The 12,467-nt window shown below is 39.0% G+C and overlaps 1 protein-coding gene across 1 annotated transcript in view; it reads left to right on the top strand.

Moving 5' to 3' along the window:
- Positions 1-12,467, top strand: part of LOC113409498 (probable C-mannosyltransferase DPY19L1) — a 102,130-nt gene that overhangs the window by 16,259 nt on the left and 73,404 nt on the right. Inside the window, exon 8 of the mRNA XM_026663487.2 lies at positions 12,217-12,274. Within this exon, the coding sequence (XP_026519272.1) occupies positions 12,217-12,274 (58 nt within the window). The remainder of the gene's footprint in view (positions 1-12,216; positions 12,275-12,467) is intronic.

The following is a 12,467-nucleotide window of genomic DNA, read 5'->3' as shown; positions in this document are numbered from 1 at the left end:
CAAATTTCAGGGGTGATATTGTATCTCCTGTGCTACAGAGGGTTCATCTGATTTTTTGTGTGTGTATGTTTGATATTCTAATGGATGAATGCAGCATGTTCTGAGACAACAGATAACCTTTATGTACAAGGGAGGCCTGTCAGGTTGAGGATACTGCAGGCAGTTTAAAGTGAAATCCACATTTTATTTTAATGTCACTCAAAGCTCATTATTGTCTTTGAAGTTCTCAGTATTTTGTCTCCTGAGTTGGACTGTGATGGATGTAAATTCTCAAATTAGAGATTTAGTAGTGAAATTAAATAGTTTAATTTAAATACAAGCCACCTGCAGTTCAAGTTGTATAGAAGTTTAGATTTCTGAAGTGTTTTCTATTGAGACACAAGATAGGGTAGGTAATATCTTTTATTGGACCCAGTGCTGCTTTTGAGCTTCAAAAAGCTGATCCTCCGGATTTTCCATTGTCATCTGTAAAGGAAGGTGGTATATCATTAGTGTAAAAATAATGCCAGAGAGAAAATAGGGTGCTCCTATTTTCCCTCTCCCATAATATAAGAATAGGAGATCATCCAATGAAATAAAAAAGCAACAGACTTAAAACTGATGAAAGGATTTTTTAAAACCTCCCCCTTTCCCTAATCAACCAACCAATTGAATTAATTGCTACAAGATATGGAAGCTAATAACTTGGTAGGATTAGACATTTTTATTGAGTATGAGAGCATTTATACTCTCATATATACATTTACACATACATATAAAAAAATGAAAGGTAAAGATGAAACTAGGGTTTAATTTCCTTATTCAAGGCATAAGCCAACCAGTAGCTGCTAGGGATTATGAAAAAAACTTCCCTATAGCAAATGATTCCATGAATGTCCATTAGGGGTTTCTTGTTTTTTCCCTTGAACCATTTGTTGTTGTCCAGTATCCTGTCTCTGACAATGGGCTAGATAAACAATTGGTAATCTAGTATGGCTATAATTATTGACTACTTAGAAATTGAGGGGGCCTAGACATCTGAGTGAGACATAAAAATCAAAGGGCAGCATGACCATTTTGAAGTGATTAGAATTAGGTTGGGTGAGGTAATATCTTTTATTACACCAACTTCTGTTGGTGAGAGAGACAAGCTTTCATGCCACATAAAGCTCTTCTTCAGGTCTGTGTGGCATGAAAGCTTGTCTTGCTCACCAACAGAAGTTGGTTCAGTAAAAGATATTACCTCACCCACCTTGTCGCTCTAATATCCTGGGACTGCGCATGGCTACAACTATACAGCATAAAATCAGGTTGGCAGTTTTGGCTAATCAGTGATAGAGGAAATGAGAGCAGAAGCTCTCTTAACCACCAGAAGAAGCTTATCAATTTTCCTCCCATGCTAACTTCTCTTAATGTAATAGTTCGCAGGAACCTTCTGGTTGTAGGATGCAAATGATTCTGTTTGTAGGGTGCCCCAGAACACGAAGAACCTGGAAGGAACCTGTTGATTTTGTTCCCGCTGCCCCAGCAGTGAGATCTCGGCTCTCTATCTTTGCTGCTCTTTCAACTGACCGAAAAGTTGCTTTTGGATAATGAAAAGTACCTACTCTAGTGCCTGTGCAATTTGTAGGGGTTTCAGTCCTTCTACACCTCTAGCCAAAGTGGTGAAGAACAGAAAATTTAGGCCTTGTGTTGTACCTCAGGGAGCTACCACTGTTTGCCCTACTCCCTCCGCTACCTCTAAACTATAGCTTATTTTCTTGTTCTTCCCACTACCTTGAATAATTAATTATAAATAATTTTTCTTTAATTAAATGTCTCTGTACTTCAGTGTATTGTAGCTAGGAAGTCAAAATAGCAGTCCCTTCATTGCAACCAGCAAGTGGCCAACTGAAACTTACCTAATCAGGTCTTAGTTATTTCAGTACAGAACACTCATAAATATGACTTACTTAATTAAATAATAAAACTAAAATTTCTAGGTTTCAGAAGCCTGTAGTATGCAGCTTCCAGCTGAAGGGCCTATTTTTAAGTCAGAAAAAAATTAATTTTGTGCCTCTGCTCCTTCAACACTAGCCCAGTATTTGATCAAGAGATCCACAGTGTGTATAGTTCCTATCCTTTTATATGTGCATGTGTGTGCTGTCCCTCTTCTGCAACTTGTGCGTAGTAGTATGGCATTATCATCATCAAACCGCCAAGTTAGCAAAGTCTTAAGTATAACCTTCCTTCTCCTCCTCCAAGAAACACTCCCAACCCTCTTCCCAAACAAACCCTGTAATAACTTTTTCCAGGAAAAGATTATGCTTACTGGCAGTTCAATACTATTCTGTACTTCAGTATTCTAAACTGTCTTCCCATGTGGTAAGCTAGTGCTCCCTTTAGGCATATATATAATGCTACAGCATGCATAATGCAATTAAGAGTTGGTACTTACACTGTAGTATTATATCATGGATTGTTTACCTTCAGTATATTCCTTAAGCTATATTTATCTTTACTTTCCATAGTTCTTATTTTTAATTTGTTCCTGAAGGCAGCACCTTTGTTTCTTTGTTAAATGTGTGTTTTTTTGATCTTGACATTTTTAGTATTAATATAACGGAAAGGTTACATCTTAGATGCAGCATTGCGTAGTTCTGTAGGAGATTTATTTTTGTGACTGTTTCAGCACCCTGTTGATTTGTTTAATCCTCCACACAGAGTTGTACCCGGAACTCATTGATTCTGCATGACTTAGTTTTTGGTGGCTGCAGGATCTTTGAGTATTTCTCTGATTTTTTTTTTTTAACCCCTAACTGCTTCTTCAGAATTTATTTTTTTTTAAACTGCATTATTTTATTGCTTTTTATTGTAACAAAAATAAACTAGGATTTATTCTTTGGTCAGCATAATTAGTTTTTGTATTTTAAAAATGTATACTGCATAACTTAAGAGCTAGTTAACAATTGGTCAGAAAGTATGCAGACTAAAAACACAAAGGAAAATACTTTTACAGTTCTTGAACACAATTTACACTTTAAATGTTTAATATCCTGACCATTTTTACAATAATTCCCCAAGCCATAAGTCATGTTGTAGACTAATTTTGCAGCTTGCAAAATTTCATTTTTAAAATCAGCAATTTTTTTGAGCTGTTTAGGGCAAAATGCTTTCAAAATAACCACTGTTTATTCTTGGGCAGGTTTTGTACTCTTGTAACTTAAAAACTCCAAAACTATTGTAAATAGTACTGGTTTAAAAAAAACATTACTCCAGAGCTAAACCTTCCTATCTCTCTTTTGCCCCACAACACAATTATATTTCTGAATTATAAAGCAGTAAACCCTATTTTCTAGTAAAATGAAGACCTTATTACTGTACAGCAACACAAGAGGGCACTGCTGTAGTACTGCCATATTTCCAGGAAAAACAGAACGTACTATCTAGCTGCTTAACACTGTTTTTGTCCACATCAGATTATTTTTAGTCAGTCTGTTTCAGGACTAGATTTAGTACTAAAGTTTTGGTGTAACATTCGCCTACTTTAAAACAGATTTGTTTGGTCTTTAAGTTTGTTCTAGTGGCTTAATGTGAAGATGATTTTTGTCAAACAATACCACGCTAGCAAAGTCATCAAATGTTAGTATGGTGTTTATTTGCAGCAACTTTGGTTTTTTTTGGGGAGAAATAATAGAGGGAGTATAGAGTAACAAAATTATAACATAAAAGCAACAAGTATGGGGACCATTCATAGTCTAGTTGAAGGTACTGGCAACAACTCACATTGACCTCAATGAAGGAGGCCTGGGCTTCTGTCACCAAAAAGTTTGATCTAGGTATTACCACTCTACTGTAGCTCACTGTTCATATTAATATAATACACTCACATATTTGTCAGTTTATGAGGAAATTCAGTGATCAATGACTTTTGATATTCTGGGTGAGAAATTTCTTTGTTTTTCGGCTCAACTTTGTAACACTGAAAGTATTGGTATCAGGAGTCTGTTTCAACACCCAGAAGGAAGTGTTCCTCTTAGTCGAAACATTGTTCGTGTTTGGACACACAATACTCCTTTCCTTTCTGACTATTCTGCATTGGCAATTTTCCTTTGAAATATTAGTGTTCTGTTGGACACGGGCAGTTTCTCTGGGATGTAGCAGATACTTGTTCTTGGTGCATCAGTGAACTGGGTGTTGCACTGTGAGTACAGTTTCACTTCAATTACGTGCTGCTGTTACTCCACTGAAACCATTGGATTTTATTTCAATCGAGTTACTTTGATGTAAAACTGGAGTAGTGTATCAGGCCCTTAAGTTCTTCTGTTGAACAAATGAAACTCTAGAGCCAACAAAAGTCAGTCAGTCAGTTATAGGCCCCTTCTAAATGGTTAATCACAAAAAGTAACTTCCATCTTAGCCTCAAGTTTTCAAGATGCGACATCTAAGAATTGCAAATGTACGTTGTGTACAAGAAATGTAAAAACAAATTTGTCAAGACCATAATTATAATGTTGGCTATTTTTCCTTAAGAGTGAAAATTAGGTACCAGAATCCTAGATTAGGTATAAGAAATTATTGGTACAAAAATGCTAATATTGAAATGTAGTTGGTTGTGTTAAACAGAGAAATTTAATTTTTTTTATTATTGTTCCTTTAATCTCCTGTTTGAAAATTATCTGGTGGCTTACTTTTAGATAAGTACTCAGAAAAACTGTGGCCTTCCACATTTTTTGCTTTCCCTTTCAAATTGGTAATTCATCAGTTCAACTTAGAACTCAAAACTAATATTGCACTTTCTATCCCAGTTTTATGGGATTTAAAATAAGGTATCAGATATTTGTCAAAATATTTAAAAGCTAGTTTGTAACCTTCCCCTTAAATTTTTCTAATGTTTTTCTTGTAGGAATAGAATATTAAGCATAGGAAAGTGGTGGTGGTGGGCCGGGGGGGAGGGAGAAGGTTTTTTTTTCAGTAGTATGCATGTTCTAGCAATATTCAGTTGTGGATATGACAAAATCTGATGAGCACACGCAGGTGTCACATGAGAAGAAAGTGATGGGTGAACGTTAAAAATATTGTAGAAAAAGCATATTTAAGTAGCTCAAATGCCATTTTGTGTTTGGACATTCCATTATCAAGTTTAAAAGAAAAATACATTTTCAGACAGCCTTTAATATTTTGGTTGTAGTCTTTTTGTATTTTATTGATTTGTCTTTATTTACTTAAACTTCACATTATAACAGCAAGTACACCCAGGTGTTAGGATATATCAGGCTAATGTTGATGGGATTGAAAAATTTTCTCACCTATTCACTGCTGGTTAATAGAAGGCTTTTCTGAATGAAGAAGAAGATCACTGCCACCCCTTTCCCAGAATTGTGTAAAGATTTCACTAAAAATAATGTCTAGGCCTTCTGGTTGCAAAGATAACTTTGGAAATATTAACTGACTGAATATATACTTTATCATGCATCTGCAGCCACCATACTTCTGCTACTGCTCATAGTTCTACTAAGTGAAACCTAATCAAAACCTTATGTGAAGCACTAGCATTGATAATCATGTCAGTTTCACTCTGCTACTTATCCTTGGCAGAACAATGAGGAAAGGCAGGTGCTTTCTCATCTTTGGTGAAAAAGATGCAAAATGGGGATTGGAAAAGTCATGTCGAGTGATGTGGACATGCTCCTTGTAACTGCCAGGCTGCTGTGAAAGAAAGGGTAGAGTTGCAAGACAGTGCCTTGGAGAAACTGGGAATCTCTGATATGGAGGGCAAAAATTGAGTTTATTCTCTCACTCAGAAGCAGCCCCCCATTTGTCACACCTACTAGGCAGAGGCTTATATCACAGATAGACAGCATCCTCCTTTTTCCCAAGAGGTAGGGAGGAGGCGTGTGTGTGAGAGACAGAGATGGACAGAGATTTACTATTCTTTTGTATGTGTATTCTTTTGTATTTTAATGTAGAGGAGCCCACTGGAGAAGAGTGTCATGATTTCATTAACCATCTTTCCCTGTGACAAGCTCCACTCGCTAATAATCTTGAATGGCCTTATCCTAGCCCCTCAGTGAATTAGCTCATGAGGTCAATGACCCTTCCTACAGTCTCACGCTGTCACTCCATCTCTCGCTCTCTCTGGTCTGTAGCTCCTCTCTCGCTCCTGGAACCACGGTATCCTCTTCATGACTTGGCCCTCCTGCCAGCTCACTCAGTGTTTTTCTCTCCCTTCCGGGATATAATCCTTCATAGTCTCTGTCACTCCCACAATGACTGAGGGAATCTTCCAGTTCGCTGCCCCACCAGTGCCACTTCCCCAGTAGTGGGTAAGGGAACCCAGGCATGCCCTCTGCACCAGGTTCCAGCCGAGGGTCCCTACAACACACAGCCAAGGTCTGCTCAGTCCCCAACCATGCTGTTTACTCTTTGGGCTGCATCCTTACCTCCTGGCTCTCCCCACTCTTCTGGGTTTGCTAGCTTCTTGACACCCTTCTCCCAGGGAACAACCATGGGCTACTTGTCTCTCTAGTCCCCAAACCCACCTCCCTTCTCCCAGGGAGTGACTGCAGACTACCTCCCTGTTGCCTCCTTCCTGCTGTCAGCTTCCTGGTTTTATAAAAGCTCTGCTTGTTCCCTCAGAGGTGAGCTTCCCCTATTTAGGGCTTTCCTCTCAACATTCAGCCTAATAGGTTAATTGGCCCATCTGGCCTCCATTAACCCCTTCTGGGTGAGTGTGGGGTGGACACCCCATCACATTCCCTGAAAACTTGCACATACATGAAGAGAACCGTATGTAGTTAAAATATTGTATACAGGGTGTTACTTCTCTGCCCAGTATAGAGTTGTGGAAAACTTAATTTTCCTATTTATATTTGTTAAAACCATATTGGAATATGGTGACTTAAGTATCCCCAGATTCTACTGCTTTCTCTTGTTTGTCTTGTTTCCTTTAATGTTCTTTCATTATTCCTTTAACTGGTGAGAGAGAATTTAGCACTAATGAAAAGTACAGAAATAATGGTCCTGAAAACTGAAGTCCTCTATATAAGAGGTACAACTAAAGCATTAACAGTACAAGATCCCCAACTGCCCTGTCAGCTTGCTTCAACTCTGATTGGGACAGATTGCCTTGTGATTGAGAGGGTTATTCTGTCTCCATGACCATTCAAACTTTGATCTTTCAGTTGAGACTGGTATCACGGATGTGTGTATTTATTTATTTTTTTATTTATTTATTTGTTGTTGTGCTATTTTCTGAAAATGTGATGACATTTCTGTCAGAATAGGTTGTGACCACAAAATTAGTTTTGTGGAGGCCAATAAACAGGTCTTGGATGGCCTCTGGCTTTGAACTGGCAACAGACAGTTGGTGTGTTGCAAAGTTCCTTTTTCCCGTTAACATTCCTCAGAACTATCCATTGCTTCATCCTATCGCTACTGGCTATGCTATAAAATGTGAATGTCTGTGCACATGGTTCAGTCACAAAATCCTAGGATTATTCTTTGCTTCAGTGCTATTGCTAGTTTTTCCATTGTTTTAATCTTTTACTCATGCTCTATATCATGAATGACAACACATGTTCTTTTCATTTCTGCTTGTATACCTTGTTTCACAGAAAACCATATGGTTTGGTTAACTTTGGAAAGCCAGAAATCAGTATTAATATCTCCTGAATTACACAATTTTTCCACAATAGATTTGCAAAATAAACTCATATTTTTTCAGTGTTGGTAAAGTGTACATTCTAATTTCCATTTCTGCTAATTTAGAAATTGTAAACATGTTACTCAGGTTCTCAATAAAGCAGTTTCTATTATGGATGGAAAATTACTCACCATTTTCAACCAGTTAGCTAGGAAAGTGGGGCCAGATCCTTCAGCTGGTATAAATCAGCATAACATCGCTGAAGTCAATGGAGCTACACCACTTGAATCTACTCAGTTGGACACTGCTTTCAATCATAAATCCTGCAAATCTTGTTGGTTTTTCAGATGCAGTCTTTGCTTTTTAGCTTCTGACTTAAAATATCAAACAATTGACAGGTTTTGACTGGTATTCTTTCTCAAAATATATCCAGATGCCTTTACAAACACATGCTATCATTAATTGTAGCACAAATTTCTATTAGTGTGGAAGGTATCAATGTGATTTATAGATATTCAGCACCGCTACTGTTGTCTTTGTGCTGACCTTTATACCTTTTAGTGTTTTGTTTGGATACATGTTTGTGAATGAAACTTTGAAGTCCTTTAGATCTTCTGTGAGCATTTATCATGTTCTATGAACTCTAAAATCTGTCTTCAAAGGAAAACTCTTTCCACTTTGCACAGTTTCAGTCTGAATTTTCAGAAGGAATGCCATGCTTTGAACCATGAATAAATCTATGAAATAATTTTGAATATAATTTCAATTGACAGGTATTCCAGAACCTATGACTGATGGGTAGGCATCAAGCTAAAAATGTGGTCTTATTTTTGACAATAGCAAGGAGTGTGCTAATAAAATTTGTGGATAACACAAAGTTGGGAGGTATTGCCAATACAGAGGAGGACTGGAGTATCATACAAGAAGATCTGGATGACCTTGTAAACTGGAGTAATAAACATAAGATGAAATGTAATAGTGCAAAGTATAAGGTCATGAATTTAGGAACTAACAACAAGAATTTTTGCTATAAGCTGGGGATGTATCAGTTGGAAGTGACAGAGGAGGAGAAAGACCTGGGTGTTTTGATTGATCACAGGATGACTATGAGCCATCAATGTGATGGGGCTGAGTAAAAGGTTAATGCCGTCCTAGAATGCATCAGGCAAGGTATTTCCAGTAGAGAGAGAGAGAAGTGTTAGTACCATTTTATAAGGCACTGGAGACCTCATCTGGAATACTGTGTGCAATTGTTCTCTCCCATGTTTAAGAAAGATGAATTCAAACTAAAACAGGTGCAGGGAAGGGAACAGATATGATCCAAGGAAAGGAAAACCTACATTATGAGAGGAGTCAAAGAGCTTGGCTTGTTTAGCCTAAACAAAAGAAGGCTGAGGGGAGATATGATTGCTCTCTCTAAATACATCAGAGGGATAAATACCAGGGAGGGAGAGAAATTAATTAACATAAGTGCCCATGTGGCCACAAGAACAAATGGATATAAACTGGCCATCAGCAAGTTTAGGCTCGAAATTAGGTGAAGATTTCTAACCATTAGAGGAGTGAAGTTCTGAAACAGTCCTCCAAGGGGAGCAGTGGGGGCAAAAATCCTAACTGGCTTCAAGACTGAGCTTGATAAGTTTGAGGGCATGGTCTGATGGGACTGCCTACAATGGCATGTGGCCCATCTGCGACTGCCAGTAGCAAAAATCCCTAACAGCTGGAGACGGGACACTAAATGGGGAGGGCTCTGAATTATTACAGAGAATTCTTTCCTGGGTGTCTGACTGGTAGGTCTTGCCCACATGCTTTAGGGTCTAACTGATTGCCATATTTGTGGTTGGGAAGGAATTTTCCACTGGGTCAGATTGGCAGAGACCCTGATTTTTTGCCTTCCTCTGCAGCATGGGGCACAGGTCACTTGCAGGTTTAAACTAGTGTAAATGGTGAATTCTCTGTAACTTGAAGTCTTTAAATCATGATTTGAGGACTTCAGTACCTCAGTCAGAGGTTAGGGGTCTATTACAGGAGTTGGGTGGGTGAGGTTCTGTGACCTGCAAAGGAGGTCAGACTAGATGATCACGATGGCCTGACTGAGCCTTTGATACAAGTTTTCAGTTAGGCTTTCATGCAGTCTGTCATTGCTGAGGAAAGATATAATTTAGCTTATAGGCTGATGGTTTTCACATTACTCCACTCCCATGGAATTCTGTTTGTAGTATACTCCATTTAGAAAAAATGTGAAAGAATGATGAGAAGGCCGTGAAGTCAAGTACTCAAAAGTTAGAAAATACCAGATTTCATGTAGTCAGTGCAATCTTAATTCTGCCCCTTGTGTATATTCATTATGACAATCTAATTAGATCTCATTCAAGACACAGGATGTACTGTGCTCAGCAAAGGAGGCAGCTGGCAATGATTTCTCTTTATACTCAACATTCAGTGTGTGGATCCCATGCCTCATTTACTTCATGCCATCCAAATGCTGCAATGAATATGACATTGCTTTTATTTTTTTTCATGAACTTTTCTGTGGTGCCCATTAGCATGGCCACCTGAGTGCCTCCCAAACATTAATGAATTTATCATCTTAATACCTCTGAAGTAGAGAAATATTATCCCTCACTTTGCAAATGGGAAAATGAGGAGTGTCATATCCTAGGAAGCGCCACCTCATGCCACTCACTAGGGCTGTTGTGAGTGAAATCCAAGCCTCTGTTGCTCTTGATTCTTACAAGGTCTCAGTGGGGTGCAGCCCTGTTTCCTCCTTTGGCTCCTCTGGCACATTTCCTGGGCATAGACTCAGTCTGTTATGCTTTCATGGAAAGCATGGATCTCAGCTCATCTGCCCTAGGCCCCTGGACGAATGCTGGCCCCTGAGATAACCCAGTTACTTAAACATACCCTTCTCCAAGGACTCTACCCAAAATTTGTGAAGCTTCTAGTTACGTTTTAACTCTCAGGAACGTGCAGCAGTTGTGAAACTGAACACACACTCATACATTGCATAGGGTCTAACACATTTATGCTCTTTACTTAATCATGTAAAGCACCAGAGAGTACAGATCAGGCAAAATAACAAACATCTGAAACCACAATATTCCTCACTAGCTCACCCTTCCTTTGTGAGCCCTTGGGGAACCATATGGGTACAGAAGGCAGCAGGCATTCAGGAAGCCCCCTCCTCAAACTATCCATATGCAACAGCCTGCATTTCTCCCTCTTGTATACCCAGCTTGTGCAACCTTCCTCATTCCCCAGGCTTCCTCTTCCTGTCACACTCTTTGTTCCTGTGTGTGTGTGTGTGTGTATGTTTAAACCCCTCCTGGTCAGCTGGCCTGTTCTTCTACTGGTAAGTTTGCACTGCTTCTCCCTTCCCCTCTCTCTTCTGAGGAGTCAGCTAACATGGTTTTTCTAAGGGTGCAGCTCGCCCATTGTCCCAGATGTTTGCACCTGAATATGGTCATTGATAAGGCTAAGATTTAATCAGGGGTATTTTTAGCAAAAGTCATGGACAGGTCACGGGCAATAAACAAAAATTCACAACCTGTGACCTGTCCATGACTTGTACTATATATGACTAAATCTCGGGTGCTTTAGAGAGGGGGAGCCATAGGTGCTGGGGGGAGCCCGGGAGCGCTGCGGGGGCGGGGGGTGGCCCAAGACTGCCCCAGCAGTGGCTGGTCAGTCGCACCAGAAGTCACGGAGGTCCAGGACAGTCACAGAATCCATGACTTACGAGACCTCTGTGACAGACTCACAGCTTTAGTCATTGAGTCCTAAGCATTCCTCATGGTATCTGTCTGTTGTGTACCTGCTACAGGACCTGTCAGCAGTGATAGATCTATATACATATAGGTACTCATAATACATCAGTTTTTTGTAATAGAACTTCACAATATCAACCAGAATTCATAAGTTGTACATAGAGAGCCCCAGTTCATCACAAGGCACAGATTCACACCAAAATTTGCAAAAGTGTCCACCAACTTTGAGTGCCCATTTTTTGGGTGCCCAAACTGAGACACCTAGGACCCGATTATTTTTTTTCCCCAAAGGTGCTGAGAATCTGCAGCTCCTATTGATATCAGCTGAAGTTGCAAATGCTCAGCACTTCTGAAAATCAGGCTCTGGATATGTCAAGTTTTGGACACTCAGAAAATGAGGAACACCTAATTAGTTGCAAAAAAACCAACGAGGAGTCCAGTGGCACCTTAAAGACCAACAGATAATTAGTTGCTGCCTCTAAAAATATTGGTCTAAGAGGAAAGCCTGCAGCAGAGCTAGGTAACCAGATTATTCCACTGGATGTGTATTAAAGGTAAGGAAAATTCAGAGGAGTTCTGCAGGGAAGAGATGCAATACAAGGGTGGACTGTTCCAAAACTAATATTGGTTTGCCTATCTAGGCTCTTAACTGGTTTACATTGTAATTCTCTTCTACCTCCTCCCCTCAAAAAAAAAAAAAATATAATTTTTTTTAAAAGTCTGTCACTATGTTTAAAAGTGAAAGATTAAATATTCTGGGGTGTGGACAAATCTTATGAATTTGGGTTTCAGAAGATATTACATTATGAAATTCTGTTGCACTCACTTTTCATTTTCTTTTCACAGTGGGAGCCGTCTAGGAGGTCTAGTTACGGTATTGTGCTACTTTTTCAATCATGGGGAGGTAGGTCTTTTAGACTGAAATTTTTGATTGTTTTAGACTAAATCAGGTGTGTGATTTTTACTTAAAAATAGAGAATGCTTGTACTTTACATCTTAGCCTATGCTTAAAGGTAAGAAAACATTGAAAAGAAAAATATGTAGTATTTTGAAAGTACCTGGGAATGTAAACTTTTTGTGGTATTTAAGATGCCATT

Source organism: Terrapene carolina, unplaced genomic scaffold (assembly GCF_002925995.2).
Source record: "Terrapene carolina triunguis isolate 2854851 unplaced genomic scaffold, T_m_triunguis-2.0 Scaffold33715, whole genome shotgun sequence".
Classification (NCBI taxonomy): domain Eukaryota; kingdom Metazoa; phylum Chordata; order Testudines; family Emydidae; genus Terrapene; species Terrapene triunguis.
Note: the sequence above shows the minus strand (reverse complement) of the source record. Positions and strands in the feature narration are given on the sequence as shown.